The following is a 13,572-nucleotide window of genomic DNA, read 5'->3' as shown; positions in this document are numbered from 1 at the left end:
AACAGAAAGTGAAGGCAATTAACTTGAAATGTACATAAATTCATCATGTGTTGAAAAGCAGTAAAATATAATATAAGCAGTTTCAGAGAATCATTTTACACTTCTATTGTTGCATATTTAACTGTGATTGTTTAAGTGTTCAAGATAGAATAATTGGTGATTGAACAAGCTATCATTTTGAAGCAATTAAGTATATTCAGCCTCACCACATAAATGCTGTTTTACAAGTTGATTGTCAGATATCAGTGAAGCAAACAGAAAATTAATTTTCATTTCTGTAATTTTATTTCTCATAGATAAGGCAAAGATTTTGTCATGATTATTTTTAGTAAAAGTCACAGACAGGTCACACGCAATAACCAAAAATTCACCGAAGCCCGTGACCTGTCTGTGACTTTTACTAAAAATAACTGTGACAAAATGGGAAGAGAGGAGAGTCCAGCATCCACGGCTACTGGAGTTCCGGGGTCCAACCTGCACCCTGCAGTGGCTGGGAGCTGCGGGGACACTCCCCCGTGGCACATAGTGGCTGGGACTGTTGGGGGCCCCCACCGCCCCCTCGCAGCAGCTGGGAGCTTTTGGGGCCCCCCACCGCCCACAGCGACTTGGAGCTGGGGGGGTCCCTCCCCCACCCGCTGTGGCTCAGTGCTGCAAGGTCTCCCCTGCCACCCGCAGAAGCTGGGAGCTGTGTGGTCCCTATTACCTGGCAGCTCAGAGCTGCTGGACCCCCCGCCCAGCAGCTGACACCTCCAGCCACGCTGTCCTGGGCTGAAGCAGAAAATGTCTCTGAGCTCTCTGGCAGCCATGGATTCCGTGACTTCCATGACAAAATCTTAGCTTTATTAATAGATTATAAAGCTGGAAGGAACAACTCTGATCATCTAGCCTGCCTCCTATATAAAACAGGCCATATTCCTGTTTGAACTAAAGCATCTCTTTTAGAAAAAAATCCAATCTTGATTTAAAAAAATTTCCAGTGGAGAATCCACCTCAGCCCTTTGTAAACTGTTCCAACGATTAATTCCTTGTGCTGTTTAAAAATGTGCCCCTTATTTGCAGCCTGAGTTTGTCTAGCTTCAACTTCCAACCACTGGATCCTGTTATACCTTTATCTATTATGTCAAAGATTATATTATTATTATTATACTCTTCAAACCAGTTTACCCATCATAAAATGGTGAGAACAGAGATGAGGTTCTCACCGAGGGCATTATTCTTATTGAAACTCCACAGCCCCTCATAAAAGCCAGTATTTTCATTCACCATCATTTCATTGTCATACGTTAGTCATATATCATGTCAGACCCGAAGAAGACCCCTGTGTAGCTCAAAAGCTTATCTCTGTCACCAACAGAAGTTGGTTGATAAAAGATACTACCTCACCCACGTTGTGTCTCTCATATATCATGTCAGTTATCCAAGCCAGCAATGTGAAAGTTCTGACTTCTAACTATTATGTGGTATTTGACATAGAAGCTTTTATAACAAGAATTTCAAGAACATTCTTCATGATTTTTCAAGAGCTGGGAAAAGCTAGGCTGATTCCATGATAGCCTCTCTCTGTGTTCTGTATCTGAGCACCTTACTTTGCAGCACAAAGCATTTGGGAGACAATTCAGTATAAAATGTAGGAAGTTACAGTTCACAGATAATGAAATAATTGAATGTGAAACTAAAACCTGTTAATAAGTTATTGGTACTGATATCAGTTCCAAGGTGAAAGAAAAAAGATGTTTTTACCAAGGTATAACATCAAAATCATTCTGTGATCTTTGCAGGTTGTCTCGAATTATTTCCCATCCCAATTCGATCCTCCTACGCTTGCTCGGTGCAGCTTCATCTCCAGGCTCTCTTTGTGTAACAGTGTATGACTGGGTTATCTCCAGGACTTTGGTGTCTTCAGTAAAGACCTTTCCAAAGATAAAGTAAAAAGAGATAAAAGTATTCAAATGCTCATATAAGAACGGCCCTACTGGGTCAGACCAAAGGTCCATCTAGCCCAGTATCGTGTCTTCTGACAGTAGCCAGTGCCAGGTGCCCCAGAGGGAATGAACAGAACAGGTAATCATTAAGTGATCCATCCCCTGTCGCTCATTCCCAACTTCTGGCAAACAGAGGCTAGGAACACCATTCCTGCCCATCCTGGCTAATAGCCATTGATGGACCTATCATAGAATCATAGAATATGAGAGTTGGAAAGGACCTCAGGAGATCATCTAGTCCAACCCCACTACTCAAAGCAGGACTAATCCCCAATTTTTTTTGCCCCAGACCCCTAAATGGCCCTCTCAAGAATTGAACTCACAACCCTGGGTTTGGCAGGCCAATGCTCAAACCACTGAGCTATCCCTCCCCCGTAAGGAAAGTTAAGCATTAGAGCAAGACATCTAAGTGGATGTAAGGAGACACAGGACTAGAACCCATGTCTGTGAAGCATAGGGCAGCTGAGGTTCCCACACCACCACCATGAGGCTATCCTCCATGAATTTATCTAGTTCTTTTTTGAACCCTGTTATGGTCTTGGCCTTCACAACATCCTCCGGCAAGGAGTTCCACAGCTTGACTGTGCGTTGTGTAGAAGAAATACTTCCTTTTATTTGTTTTAAACCTTTTGCCTGTTAATTTCATTTGGTGACCCCTAGTTCTTGTTATGAAAAGAAGTAAACAACACTTCCTTATCTACTTTCTCTACATCAGTCATGATTTTATAGACCTCAATCATATCTCCCATTAGCTGTCTCTTTTCCAAGCTGAAAAGTCCCAGTATTATTAATCTCTCCTCATACAGAAGCCATTCCATACCCTTAATCATTTTTGTTGCCCTTTTCTGAACCTTTTCCAATTCCAATATATCTTTTTTGAGATGGGGCGACCACATCTACACACAGTATTCAAGACGTGGGTATACTATGGATTTATATAGCTGCAGCATGATATTTTCTGTCCTATTATCTAACCCTTTCTTAATCATTCCCAGCATTCTGTTCGCTTTTTTGACTGCCGCTGCATATTGAGTGGATGTTTTCAGAGAACTATCCACAATGACTCCAAGATCTCCTTCTTGAGTGGTAACAGCTAATTTAGACCCCATCATTTTATACGTATTCTTGGGATTATGCTTTCCAATGTGCATTACTTTGTATTTATCAACATTAAATTTCATCTGCCATTTTGTTGCCCAGTCACCCAGTTTTGAGAGATCCTTTTGTAGCTCTTTGCAGTCTGCCTGGGTCTTAACTATCTTTAGTAATTTTGTATAATCTGCAAATATTGCCACCTCACTGTTTACCCCTTTTGCAGATCATTTATGAATATGTGGAATAAGACCAGTCCCAGAACAGACCCCTGGAGGACACCACTATTTACCTCTCTCCATTCTGAAAACTGACCATTTATACCTACCCTTTGTTCCCTATCTTTTAACCAGTTAGCAATCCATGAGAGCATGTTCCCTCTTATCCTGTGGAAGCTTACTTTGCGTAAGAGCCTTTGATGAGGGAACCTTGTCACCCTCACCCTCTATTAAAGGCCATGAGATGTTTCAAACTAAGGGTATGTCTATATTTTGAGTTGGGAGTGTGATTCTGAGCTTGAGGAGACATGCTGATACTAGTTCTAACTGAGCTAATGCACTAAAACCAGAATATAACATCAGTGGCCCAGTAGCAGGAGGGGTTAGCTGCCCCAAGTAGTATATATCGTCTCTTATGGACATGCACTCGGGGCAGCTAGCCCCTCTCACTGCTTGCACTGCTGGGGTTACACTATTTTTAGTGAGCTAGCTCAATCAGAGCTATTGCGAATATATCTCCTCCAGCTGGGAATCACATCACTAGCTTACAAAGTAGACATACCTGAAGTTAATAATTATTTACCATCTATAAAGCACTCCAGAGAACTTTCTCATTTCCCTCTTAGCTTGCTTCACAACCTTCAAAGACCACATATGGCAGCAACCTAGATACTGGCAGAGGGCACAAGGATGCTGCTGTCTCCAGCACCTATCAATGCTATGCCTATCAGCCATTAGGATTTGATCAGAGATTTGCTTCCTGCTCTCCAGAGGCAAAGTGTCCTACTACCTCTGTCATCTAAAAAGCAAGAAGCCAAGCTTGGGATCTTCCTTCAAAAGCAAGGCTTAGAACTACGAGACCTAAGTATTATTACAGTACTTACACTCTCCAGTAATTAATCAATAAGGGTAGGATTTTCACAAGAGCCCAAAGTAATTTAGGAGCACAAAGTACCATTGACTTTCAATTAAACTTGTGCTCCCAAGTCACATAAACAATCATATAGAATTGTCAATTACCCATTCTTTCAACTGCATACAGAATAAAAGTACTAACTAAATATGAACTTCTGCAATAACAAATAATTTTGCTCTATTTAGAATTCCTTGATATTATAAAAAAGTATACCAGAAATATAAGGATGCTTCTCCCTTACAAGCCTGTAACCATGTTAAACTTTCAAATATAAAACATTCGAACACTTTCAGCAGCAAACAGAAAATGTCTGCTTCCATCTCTGCACTGTACCTTACACATGGAAATATTTTGGGGAAAGTTAATCCAAATATCACTAAAGCAATTAAACTTCTCTATAAACTGAACAGGAGGGCTCCTTCTGGAGTCTGTGTGCAGCCTCTATTGGACCCAAGTATTAGGATCTCAATTAGACTCTCAAGACTGTCATTTAAATGAGGTCAAAAAAAATATGTCTCTAGACCAGAGACTAAAGATACTGAAGTATAAGTACACAAATATGCAAGACATATTAATGGAACATTCAAGTGTGTGAATAGCATAGTACAGTATACACATCCACTTTACATTCACTTGGAACAATGTGTAAAAATTTCATTTACTTGATGACAAATATCAGCCATTAATTCAATCAAGTTTTCCTTTACAGCAATGTTGCGTGATCCTGAAGAATACTTTCCTCTACTGCCAATGAGACTTAACTCATTCACCAGCAGATCATACACGTTGTATAAGATTCTTTGCCATTTTGCTGAGTCATATGCACCTGTATATGAAAAGATAAAATTTAAGTTATATATGCAGTTTATTTGTCATAATCTGATTAAATAATCTGACTATACAATATAGCATTCTATGTTCAGATGAGCAGAGAACGTTTAACAGCAATTAGTGTTTAATTTTTCAGGAGGTTTTATAATGCGAACATTTGCTATTTAAAACAAAAAATGTTCGAACATTTGCGAAGAGAGGATAAAGTCTGGATGCAAAATAAGAGGAAGAAAAAACAAAATCAAGAATCCCACTGTCATCTGTTCCAACCTAAACACCCAGAACCAAGCAGCACCCACCCCCAGAGACTCTAGGTCCCCAGTGCAGCTACCCTTCCACTTGGCTGAGGGAGGGGCAAGAATACTTCCCCAACAGCAGCCAGGAAGAGCTGACCCATGTGTTTTCTCAACCCAAGGACACGACAGGTGTCACAGATTACACTGCAGAATTTTAATACCCAACATATTCTGATTTGGCCCTGCTCTATACTCCTTGCCCTTCCAAAGCAGCAGATATAGCAGGACCACCAATCTCCAGCATCCCCTGTGCAAAAGAAGAACCCTGGTGTGAAGATGGCGTACACAGGCAAGATGCAAACATAGACAATGAAGTCCAAGGACCCTGTATACTGGGGACAGATGCTAAGAGAATGTAGGGGAATGTGGTCTAAGAGGGACTTCATATAACTGGAGATTAATAGTTAACAAGGGATTAATAAAAAAAATTAATGCGTTAAAAAAAACACTACAATGGGTTGGATAGTAGTAAATACAAATCAGCAGTTAGGAAACAGAGTTGACAGGGGAAACTAAATGTATCAATCAAAAAATCTATGCCTGGTAGTGCTAAGCACAATAAAAAGGAATTTTTTACATGTATTAGAAACAAACAAAACCCTAGTGATGGTATGGGTCCAATACTAGACAAGGATGGTAAAATTATCAAGTCTGATGTAGAAAAGGCAGAAGTATTCAATAAATATTTCTGTTCTGTATTCCAAAGAAAGCAGGGTGATGTATTCATGTCTTGCAATGATAATGAAATACGTCCTATTACATCAGAAACTAGGGAGGATGTTAAAGAACAACTATTAAAGTTAAACATTTTAAAATCTGCAGGACCTGAAAACTTGCACCTAAGAGTATTCAATGAATTAACCGAGGAGATCTCTGAACCCTTAATATTGATTTAACAAATCTTGGAACACTGGAAATGTTCGAGGACTGGAAAAAAAAAAACCCTAATGTTGTCCCAATATTTAAAAAAGGGCGAATGGGATGGCAGGGAAATTATAGACCAGTTAATCTTACATCAGTACAGGACAAAAATCATGGAAATGCTGATATGGCACACAATCAGTAAAATAAAAGATGGCAGCATAATTAATGCCAATCAACATGGTTTTATGAATAAAGGCGCTTGTCAAACAAACTTGGCATTTTTTGATGAGTTTGGTTAATAAAGGTAAATGTTGACATAATGGACTTAGACTTTTGCAAGGTATTTAACTTAGTCCCACATGACATTTTGATAAAGAATTACCCTATACAAAATCTGTGTAGACGATATTAACTCATATCACAGAAAGTAACTGTAAATGGGGCATCATCATCCCAAGGGAGTGTTTCTAATGAGTTCCCGCAGGTATCTATTCTCAGCCCATTGCTATTCAATATCTTTATGAATGATCTGGAAGAAAACATAAAATCATTGCTGGTGAAGTTTGCAAATGATACAAAAATTGGTGGAGTATTAAATAATGATGGGGACAGGTCAGTTATATAGACCAACATGGACTGCTTTGTAAGGGGGCTCACTTGAACATCGTATGTTTTAACACTGCCAAATGCAAAGTCATACAACATCTAGGTACAAAGAAAATCGCTCACATTTATAAGATGGGGGACTGTATCCTGGAAAGCAGTGACTCTGACAAGGACTTAGGGGTCATGGTAGATAACCAGTTGAATATGTGTTTCCAAGGAGATGAATGTCACTAAAAGGGCAAACAGGATCCCTGGATGTATAAGGCAGGGAATATGAACTAGATGGAGGTGGTATTTCCTTATATGTTTATAGTGAGATCATTACTAGAATATTGTGTCCAATTTTGTTTTCTACTCTTCAAAAAGGATGTTGAAAGATTACAGAAGGTTCTTAAATGAGAGGAAAGACTAATTAAAGGTCTAGAACAGCATTTCTCGAACGGGGGTCTGCGAGGGTACTCCAGGAGGTCCATGGGCCCTGCTGATCAACTCCTTCCCCCCCCACACAGCGCCTCCTGCATGCCGGGGAACAGCTGTTCAGCAATGTGCAGAAGGTGCTGGGAGGAAAGGGAAGGAGCAGAAATGGGGTGCATTCAGAGGAGAGGGCGGAAAGAGGTGCGGAGCGGGAGAGGGACAAGGTGGGATGTGCGTGGGGTCATGGGGGAAGGGGCTGAGTAGGGGGGCTTGGGGATCTGCGAAAAATTTTAGATCTAAATGGAGGTCCTCGGGTTGCTAAAGTTTGAGAAATGCTGGTTTAGAAAACATGCCTTATAGTGAGTACCTAAAGAAGCTTTATTTCATTTATCAAAGAGAAGGTAATAAAGGTGACTTGATTGCAGTCTGCAAATACCTATCTGGGAAAGACATGGCTCTTAATCAAGATGCAAGGGCTGGAAACTGAAGCTAGACAAATTCAGATTAGAAATACGATATATTTTTAATTAGGGTAATTAACCGTTGAAAAAATTTGCCCAAGGCATGGTGGATTGTCCATCACTTGCAGTCTTTAAATCAAGAATAGACATCTTCTAAAAAACATGATATAGCTCAGATAGAAGTTATGGGTTGATGCAGAAATTACTGGGTGAGCTTCTTTGGCCCGTGTTTTCCAGGATGTCAGACTAGATGACCATAACGGTCACTCCTGGTCTTACTATCTATAAAATTAACAAGATGTGAACATGTGTGCCAATCTGCAATTTGCTCACTCCTGTATGTTGTATCCATTCCCCCCAGCCTTTTCCCCCTCCCCCTCTTCTTTTTAAATTTTAAACTCTTTGACCAGATGCTGGGTGTTCCCATTCAGCACCTAGCGTATTTTGAGTGTTATTATAACACAATAATAGTTAAAAACACATATTCCCCAATTCAGTCAGCTTTAATGCACAGTGTAAAACTACTGAGAAGCAACAGTTACTCCTGTGATTATTCTCCAAGCACACCAGTGACATCCAGAACTTCTGTGCTCGGGCAACTTGAACTCTGCCAAAGTTAAAAAAGCAAAAAACAAAAACAAAAACAAAAGAAGCTTTTTATTGTGTACCTTTCTCTTGTGATTTGGCTCCCTTTGGATGATGGACACGAACCTGCAGTTGAAGTAACTGAATTATTAACTCCTTTAGAGACTCTTTTGGTCTATACTGAGTCCATATATAAAGCACTGTAGGAAGAATTTCTTCTCCTAGCTTACAAATCCGCATACGACAGTTCACAGCATACACACTGAAGAAGTCATTAATTGCTGCAAGAATATGATCCAGACCTGCAGAGGCGTTCTCCTGCCTGGAATATAAACCAAGCACTTCATCTACAGCAAAAATAGCCAACTTTATGTTAATAAGAAGTATTAACAAATAAAGAATGACTTGTCTGGATTTTTTTTAAATCTATTCCTTGAATTCTAAATTGAGCACTGAACAAACCTAACTTAATAAGTAAGGGAAGAATACTCGAAAGACCTCACCTCTGCATACTTGCAGATAATGCAAAATATTTACAAAATACATAAATAAATGCATAAAAGATTAACATTTCAAAGAGCTCTGAGTAAACAGAAAGATGTTGAAGGTCAGAATCACAGAAGTCAGGGATCGATGACCTCCACAGACCACCAAGTCCAACCCCAATTACCTAGGACAAATTATCCTCTGAAATACAATTTTGACACACAAAACAAAAAGATGAAAATTACCTTGCATATCGTAGTGCTTTTTCAAAGAAGCAATAAAGATTTGAATTTAGTTCATCAGTTTGGAAGCAGCATCCTCTGATCAGTGTATGAATTATTCTAGCCACCAAGACTCTGTTAATATCTCTGGAAGGTTTGAGATACAATTTGCAGTACAGGGTCAGCAGATCTGTAAACATAATCCAAAGAATCAAAAATCATCTAAAGGTATAACTGTCTCCTTAGCCTGGGTAAAACAGTGATTTAAGAGACCAGAACATAAACTCTAACAAGCTGATTAAATGCAGAAGTTACACAGGGAGGAAAAACAACCACTTAAACAGTAAAATTAAAATATTTTGCCTGAGTTATGAAAATATCCACTTGCTATTAACATCATAGACATTTGGATCATTGTTCACAAAAGTTAATTCCCTGTTTTGCACACAGAAACAGTAAGACAATATTATCTAAACATACCACAGGTAGTTGAATGCCACAAAAACCAAAACAGAACAAAGAAACTGCAAAAACCCCCTAGAGACTACTAACTAACATTTCAGCTAATTCTTACAGAGAATTATTTCACTCCCTTTTAGCATGTCACCAGAGTCAGAATTTTCACTTGTACTATGATATGCCAGAGTGTAATGTTCCAATGAGTACCAACAGAAAAATGGAAAAGGTGTATTAGGTACTATTAAATTTTGGTTTTTTCCATTTTCTAGTATTTTTATTTAACAGGTAATTATTAAACTAATACTTCATAGAGCTTTGAAGATGCAGTGTTACACTGTATAAGCATTATTTTTATATCTTGTAGGAGAGGATCTATAAAAAGAGCTTTAAAGATCAGCACTAAAACCTACAGGGACATCTCAGTAGAACCCTGTGCAGACACAAAATTTATATCCGTGGATGCTGATATCCGAGAAGCTGCAGGGCTCTCCCGGAGCCAGCGCCCCACGTGGGCAGCTCCTCTGGCATGGCTGTACCATCCCCTGCCCTGCCCCCAGCCCCGCCCACTGGGGCGGGTACCAGGCTCACTGGCAGCTGTCCCTGGTCATGCTAGTGTGTACTAGTGGCTCACACTCTCCCAGACAGGAGTCCCTTCCATGCAGCGGTCTGTGTGTTCTGGGGCTGGGGGTGGTACAGCCATGCTGCTTTTGCCACTGCGGTTCCTGGTGGAGCCCTGCAGATATGAATTTTGTATCTGTGCAAAGCTCTACATCTCAGCACTAACTGGAATTTGGCAACTGCAGAATAGCAACTTCAAGAGCCTGCTAAAGAAATCACAATTATATTATTATACATATAAAATATATGTTAAAAGGATATTATTAAAGTTGCAAAGTCTAGAACTCAAAGTTAGGAAACGCCAGAATTAAGCTTGCCTGTGCACCTTTAACTCGGCCCTCTTGTGCATATGCATTATAATTAGGGCTCCAAGTCTGTCACAGAGATCGCGGAAGTCACGGATTCCATGACTTTCCGTGATTTCTGTAGGGACCAGTGTGGCTGGCTCCGGGGCCAGCTGCTCAGGCGGCCCGCAGGTCAGCCATACCAGCCACTGCTCTGGCAGCAGCGGTTCCAGGGCAGCAGGAACAGCCGTGGTCCACTGCCCCAGGCAGCAGTCCCTGGGAGGGCCGTCCAGAGCAGACACACTCCGCGGCCCATCCCCAACCAGCTGGAGCAGTGGTCCCTGGCTGGCTGGAGTAGCTGCGGTCCGCAGCCCCAGGCAGCCAGCTGGAGCAGCCGTGGTCCACGGCCCCGGGCTGCCAGCTGGAGCAGTCGTGGCCCTGGGCTTTGGTCCCCGGCTGACCGGCCTCAGCAGCCGCGTTCTGCAGCTCAGGGCAATGGTCCCTGACCGGCCGGAACAGGATTTATACCACAGACCTCTGCCACCCGAGCTAATGGAGTAACTTGTAGAGTTAGTAGGGTGTTGCCTTTTCTGTGGATCAGCACAGAGGGTGTGGGGAAAATGAGACACAGATTTTGCCAGTGGATTTCACAGATATCTGACAGCTAAAGAATAATGGGACTTGGGAATCTTCAACTCCATTCTCACCTCTGGAGGGGAATATTCTCTAGTGGGCATAGACCAGGGAGCGGCAACCTTTGGCTTACGGCCCGTCAGGGAAAGCCGCTGATGGGCTGGGACGGTTTAACTGCTGCGTCCGCAGGCACCGCCCCTGCAGCTCCCATTGGCTGCAGTTCCTGGCTGCCCCTACACTTAGGAGCCGTAGGGGGGCCATGCTGCTGCTTCTGGGAGCTATATGGAGTGGCCCCTGACCCTGCTCCCCAGCTGGAGCAGCGGAGCGGGGCAAGCCCTAGACCCTGCTCCCAAGCAGGAGTTTGAGGGCCAGATTAAAACGGCTGGCATGCCAGACCAGCCACCGCTGGTCTAGTGGCTCAAATCCAATGAATTGTTCCACAAATTGCCCCTCTGAACTGACAAATCTGCAAACAAAAATGAGCTGATCAACATGCAATAAATCTGGTGTTGAATCCACAATAACTGAAAAATATTTGGCTTGTTGAAGTTCTGCAGTTATTGTTTTTTTAAACTTTCTGGCCCATCTAATCAATGAATTCTTCACAAGTAGTAGATGGCAAATAAAAGGTACTGTCTTTACTCTTCAGCAATATGATCTGCTAAAAATGGATCAAATGAGCAATCAGCTCCAAAATCCCCAAATAGTTACTATTATGTGGTGAACCTAACAGCTCCTTGTGGCCATGAAATGCAAGTCTGCGCTCACTTAAGAACTTAAGAACCGCTACAACATGCTTAAGAACATTTCTTCAGAACGGACACTCTGTCTGAAACTGCTGAACTAGGTACCCATCAACTGCCTTTCCATGCCATATCCATGTGAGGATTCAAATTCGGTGGTCCAAGTTTTTCTCATTTTCAGAAAGACATTCAGGATGTTTCCAGTCACTAAAACCTTCAATAAAGGAATGTGTTTTGGTTGAAAGAAGTTTGCAGACAAAGCAGTAAACATTTCCAGAAGATGGTGAGTAAATAAGCCAGTGCCACATAACAGATTCACCACTGTGCAGCTGAAAAGAGCACAGATCTGCAGACAACAAATGCGTCTTCCCTCCAATCACCCAAGCAGAAGCAGAGAATTTTTTAATATATTTTTTTTTTCGACAGGCAGCTGAATTCATAGCAATCCAAAAATTCCTGAACCTTTCATGAATGTTATCCCACAATGCAGGATCACTGCTAAATTCATCTGCTTGTATTGAATTTGTCTCATTAGCATAACTCAGTCCCAGCTTGTTTGCCTCCCGCAGATCCTGACCTGTATTTTCCTCCTCTTGAAGGCCAAGGCCTCCATTGCCAGCAAGAGTGTCCGCTGAACAAACCTTGTTGGCTTTGTCCGCTGTTTCTCCTTTCACTCTCTCCTTGAAGTACTGATTTATTGTCAGTATTTTTTGTAACAAAGCTACTTCTTTAACCTCCTTTGCTTGTTTCAGCTTTCTCTTAGCACTCCTGCTTAATGCAGATCCATATTGTGGATTTCAAAAGCAAATATAGTGGCGGTAAGTTTTTTTTACTGTCAATTCTATAGACACTGTTGGCACCTAACCAATCACACAGCTAGTCATTTGCATGTTGCACCAGGTATTATTTGAAAATACAAACTTCTGTTAAATGTTCCTGATCTAATTAGTGAGATAAATGGATTGGGGGAGAGTGGGCGGGGGGTTTCTTGGACTTTTTAGTTTCTTAGGTTTGTTGCTGTAATGATATCCTCCGTCACATCTTCAAAGCATGCTCCACTCTCCTGCATCACGTGGGGACTTGGCCATGTTTGAGATGAGTGACAATTTTACCCTGTTCATCTTGGTGGAGTGCCAGGAATTTGTACATGTGTGAGAGCCTGGAGGAGGGGATATCTAAAAGGTTATGAACCTTCATAGTTGGGACACGAGTCAACCTCTGTCGCTCCCATTTCGAAAACCCATAAGCGCACCTTCCTCAAATCAGGGCACAGCACAGCAGATGGTGGTGGTAGTGTGGGTCCCTGGAGCAAGAGGCTGGGCAAATTGGGGAACAGTGGGGAGGACAGAATTTCCTGCCTGTGGCCTGGAAGTTGGTACCTACCTCTCCGCCGGAATGGCAGGAACTGGATCCGGGAGCCAGCCAGTTTTTTCTGTCAGCAGCTTCTCCAGGTTTCAGCAGCAGCTGCTGCTCTTCCCATCATCTTGGTGGGGACGCTGATTTCGGTTACTCCAGTAACCAGACTTTTAGCGTCTGATCAGCATTGCTGACCGGACACTGCCAGGCCTCCTTTTCAACTGGACTTTCTGGTCAAAAACTGGAGACCTGGCATTGGGTCCCTTGGTATTAAAAACTGTACCACGAGGGTGGTGGTGGTGGTGGTGGAGGTGGAGGGTGTTGGACTTGGGGCTTCAGCCCCGTGGCTTCTGCCACCAAGGCGTCTGCCCAGCGGCATCTGCCAGGACTTGGGGCTTCCCCCTGCCTGTCCCACAGTTTCTGCCAGTGCTCAGGGTTTCCGCCTGACCCATGGCTTCTGCCAGGGCTCGGGGCTTTCACCCCTCCCCAACAAACAGCTTCTGCCAA

The 13,572-nt window shown here is 42.2% G+C and overlaps 1 protein-coding gene across 3 annotated transcripts in view; it reads right to left on the bottom strand.

Moving 5' to 3' along the window:
- ATM (ATM serine/threonine kinase) overlaps positions 1 to 13,572 on the bottom strand; it is a 120,158-nt gene that overhangs the window by 86,609 nt on the left and 19,977 nt on the right. For all 3 annotated transcript variants that reach the window (XM_048844502.2, XM_048844508.2, XM_075127183.1), the window contains 4 exons: positions 8,997 to 9,162; positions 8,349 to 8,587; positions 4,871 to 5,034; positions 1,741 to 1,910 (listed from right to left, as the gene is read on the bottom strand). In XM_048844502.2, the coding sequence (XP_048700459.2) occupies positions 1,741 to 1,910; positions 4,871 to 5,034; positions 8,349 to 8,587; positions 8,997 to 9,162 (739 nt within the window). The remainder of the gene's footprint in view (positions 1 to 1,740; positions 1,911 to 4,870; positions 5,035 to 8,348; positions 8,588 to 8,996; positions 9,163 to 13,572) is intronic.

The sequence above is a fragment of the Caretta caretta genome, chromosome 1, assembly GCF_965140235.1.
Source record: "Caretta caretta isolate rCarCar2 chromosome 1, rCarCar1.hap1, whole genome shotgun sequence".
NCBI lineage: Eukaryota > Metazoa > Chordata > Testudines > Cheloniidae > Caretta > Caretta caretta.
Note: the sequence above shows the minus strand (reverse complement) of the source record. Positions and strands in the feature narration are given on the sequence as shown.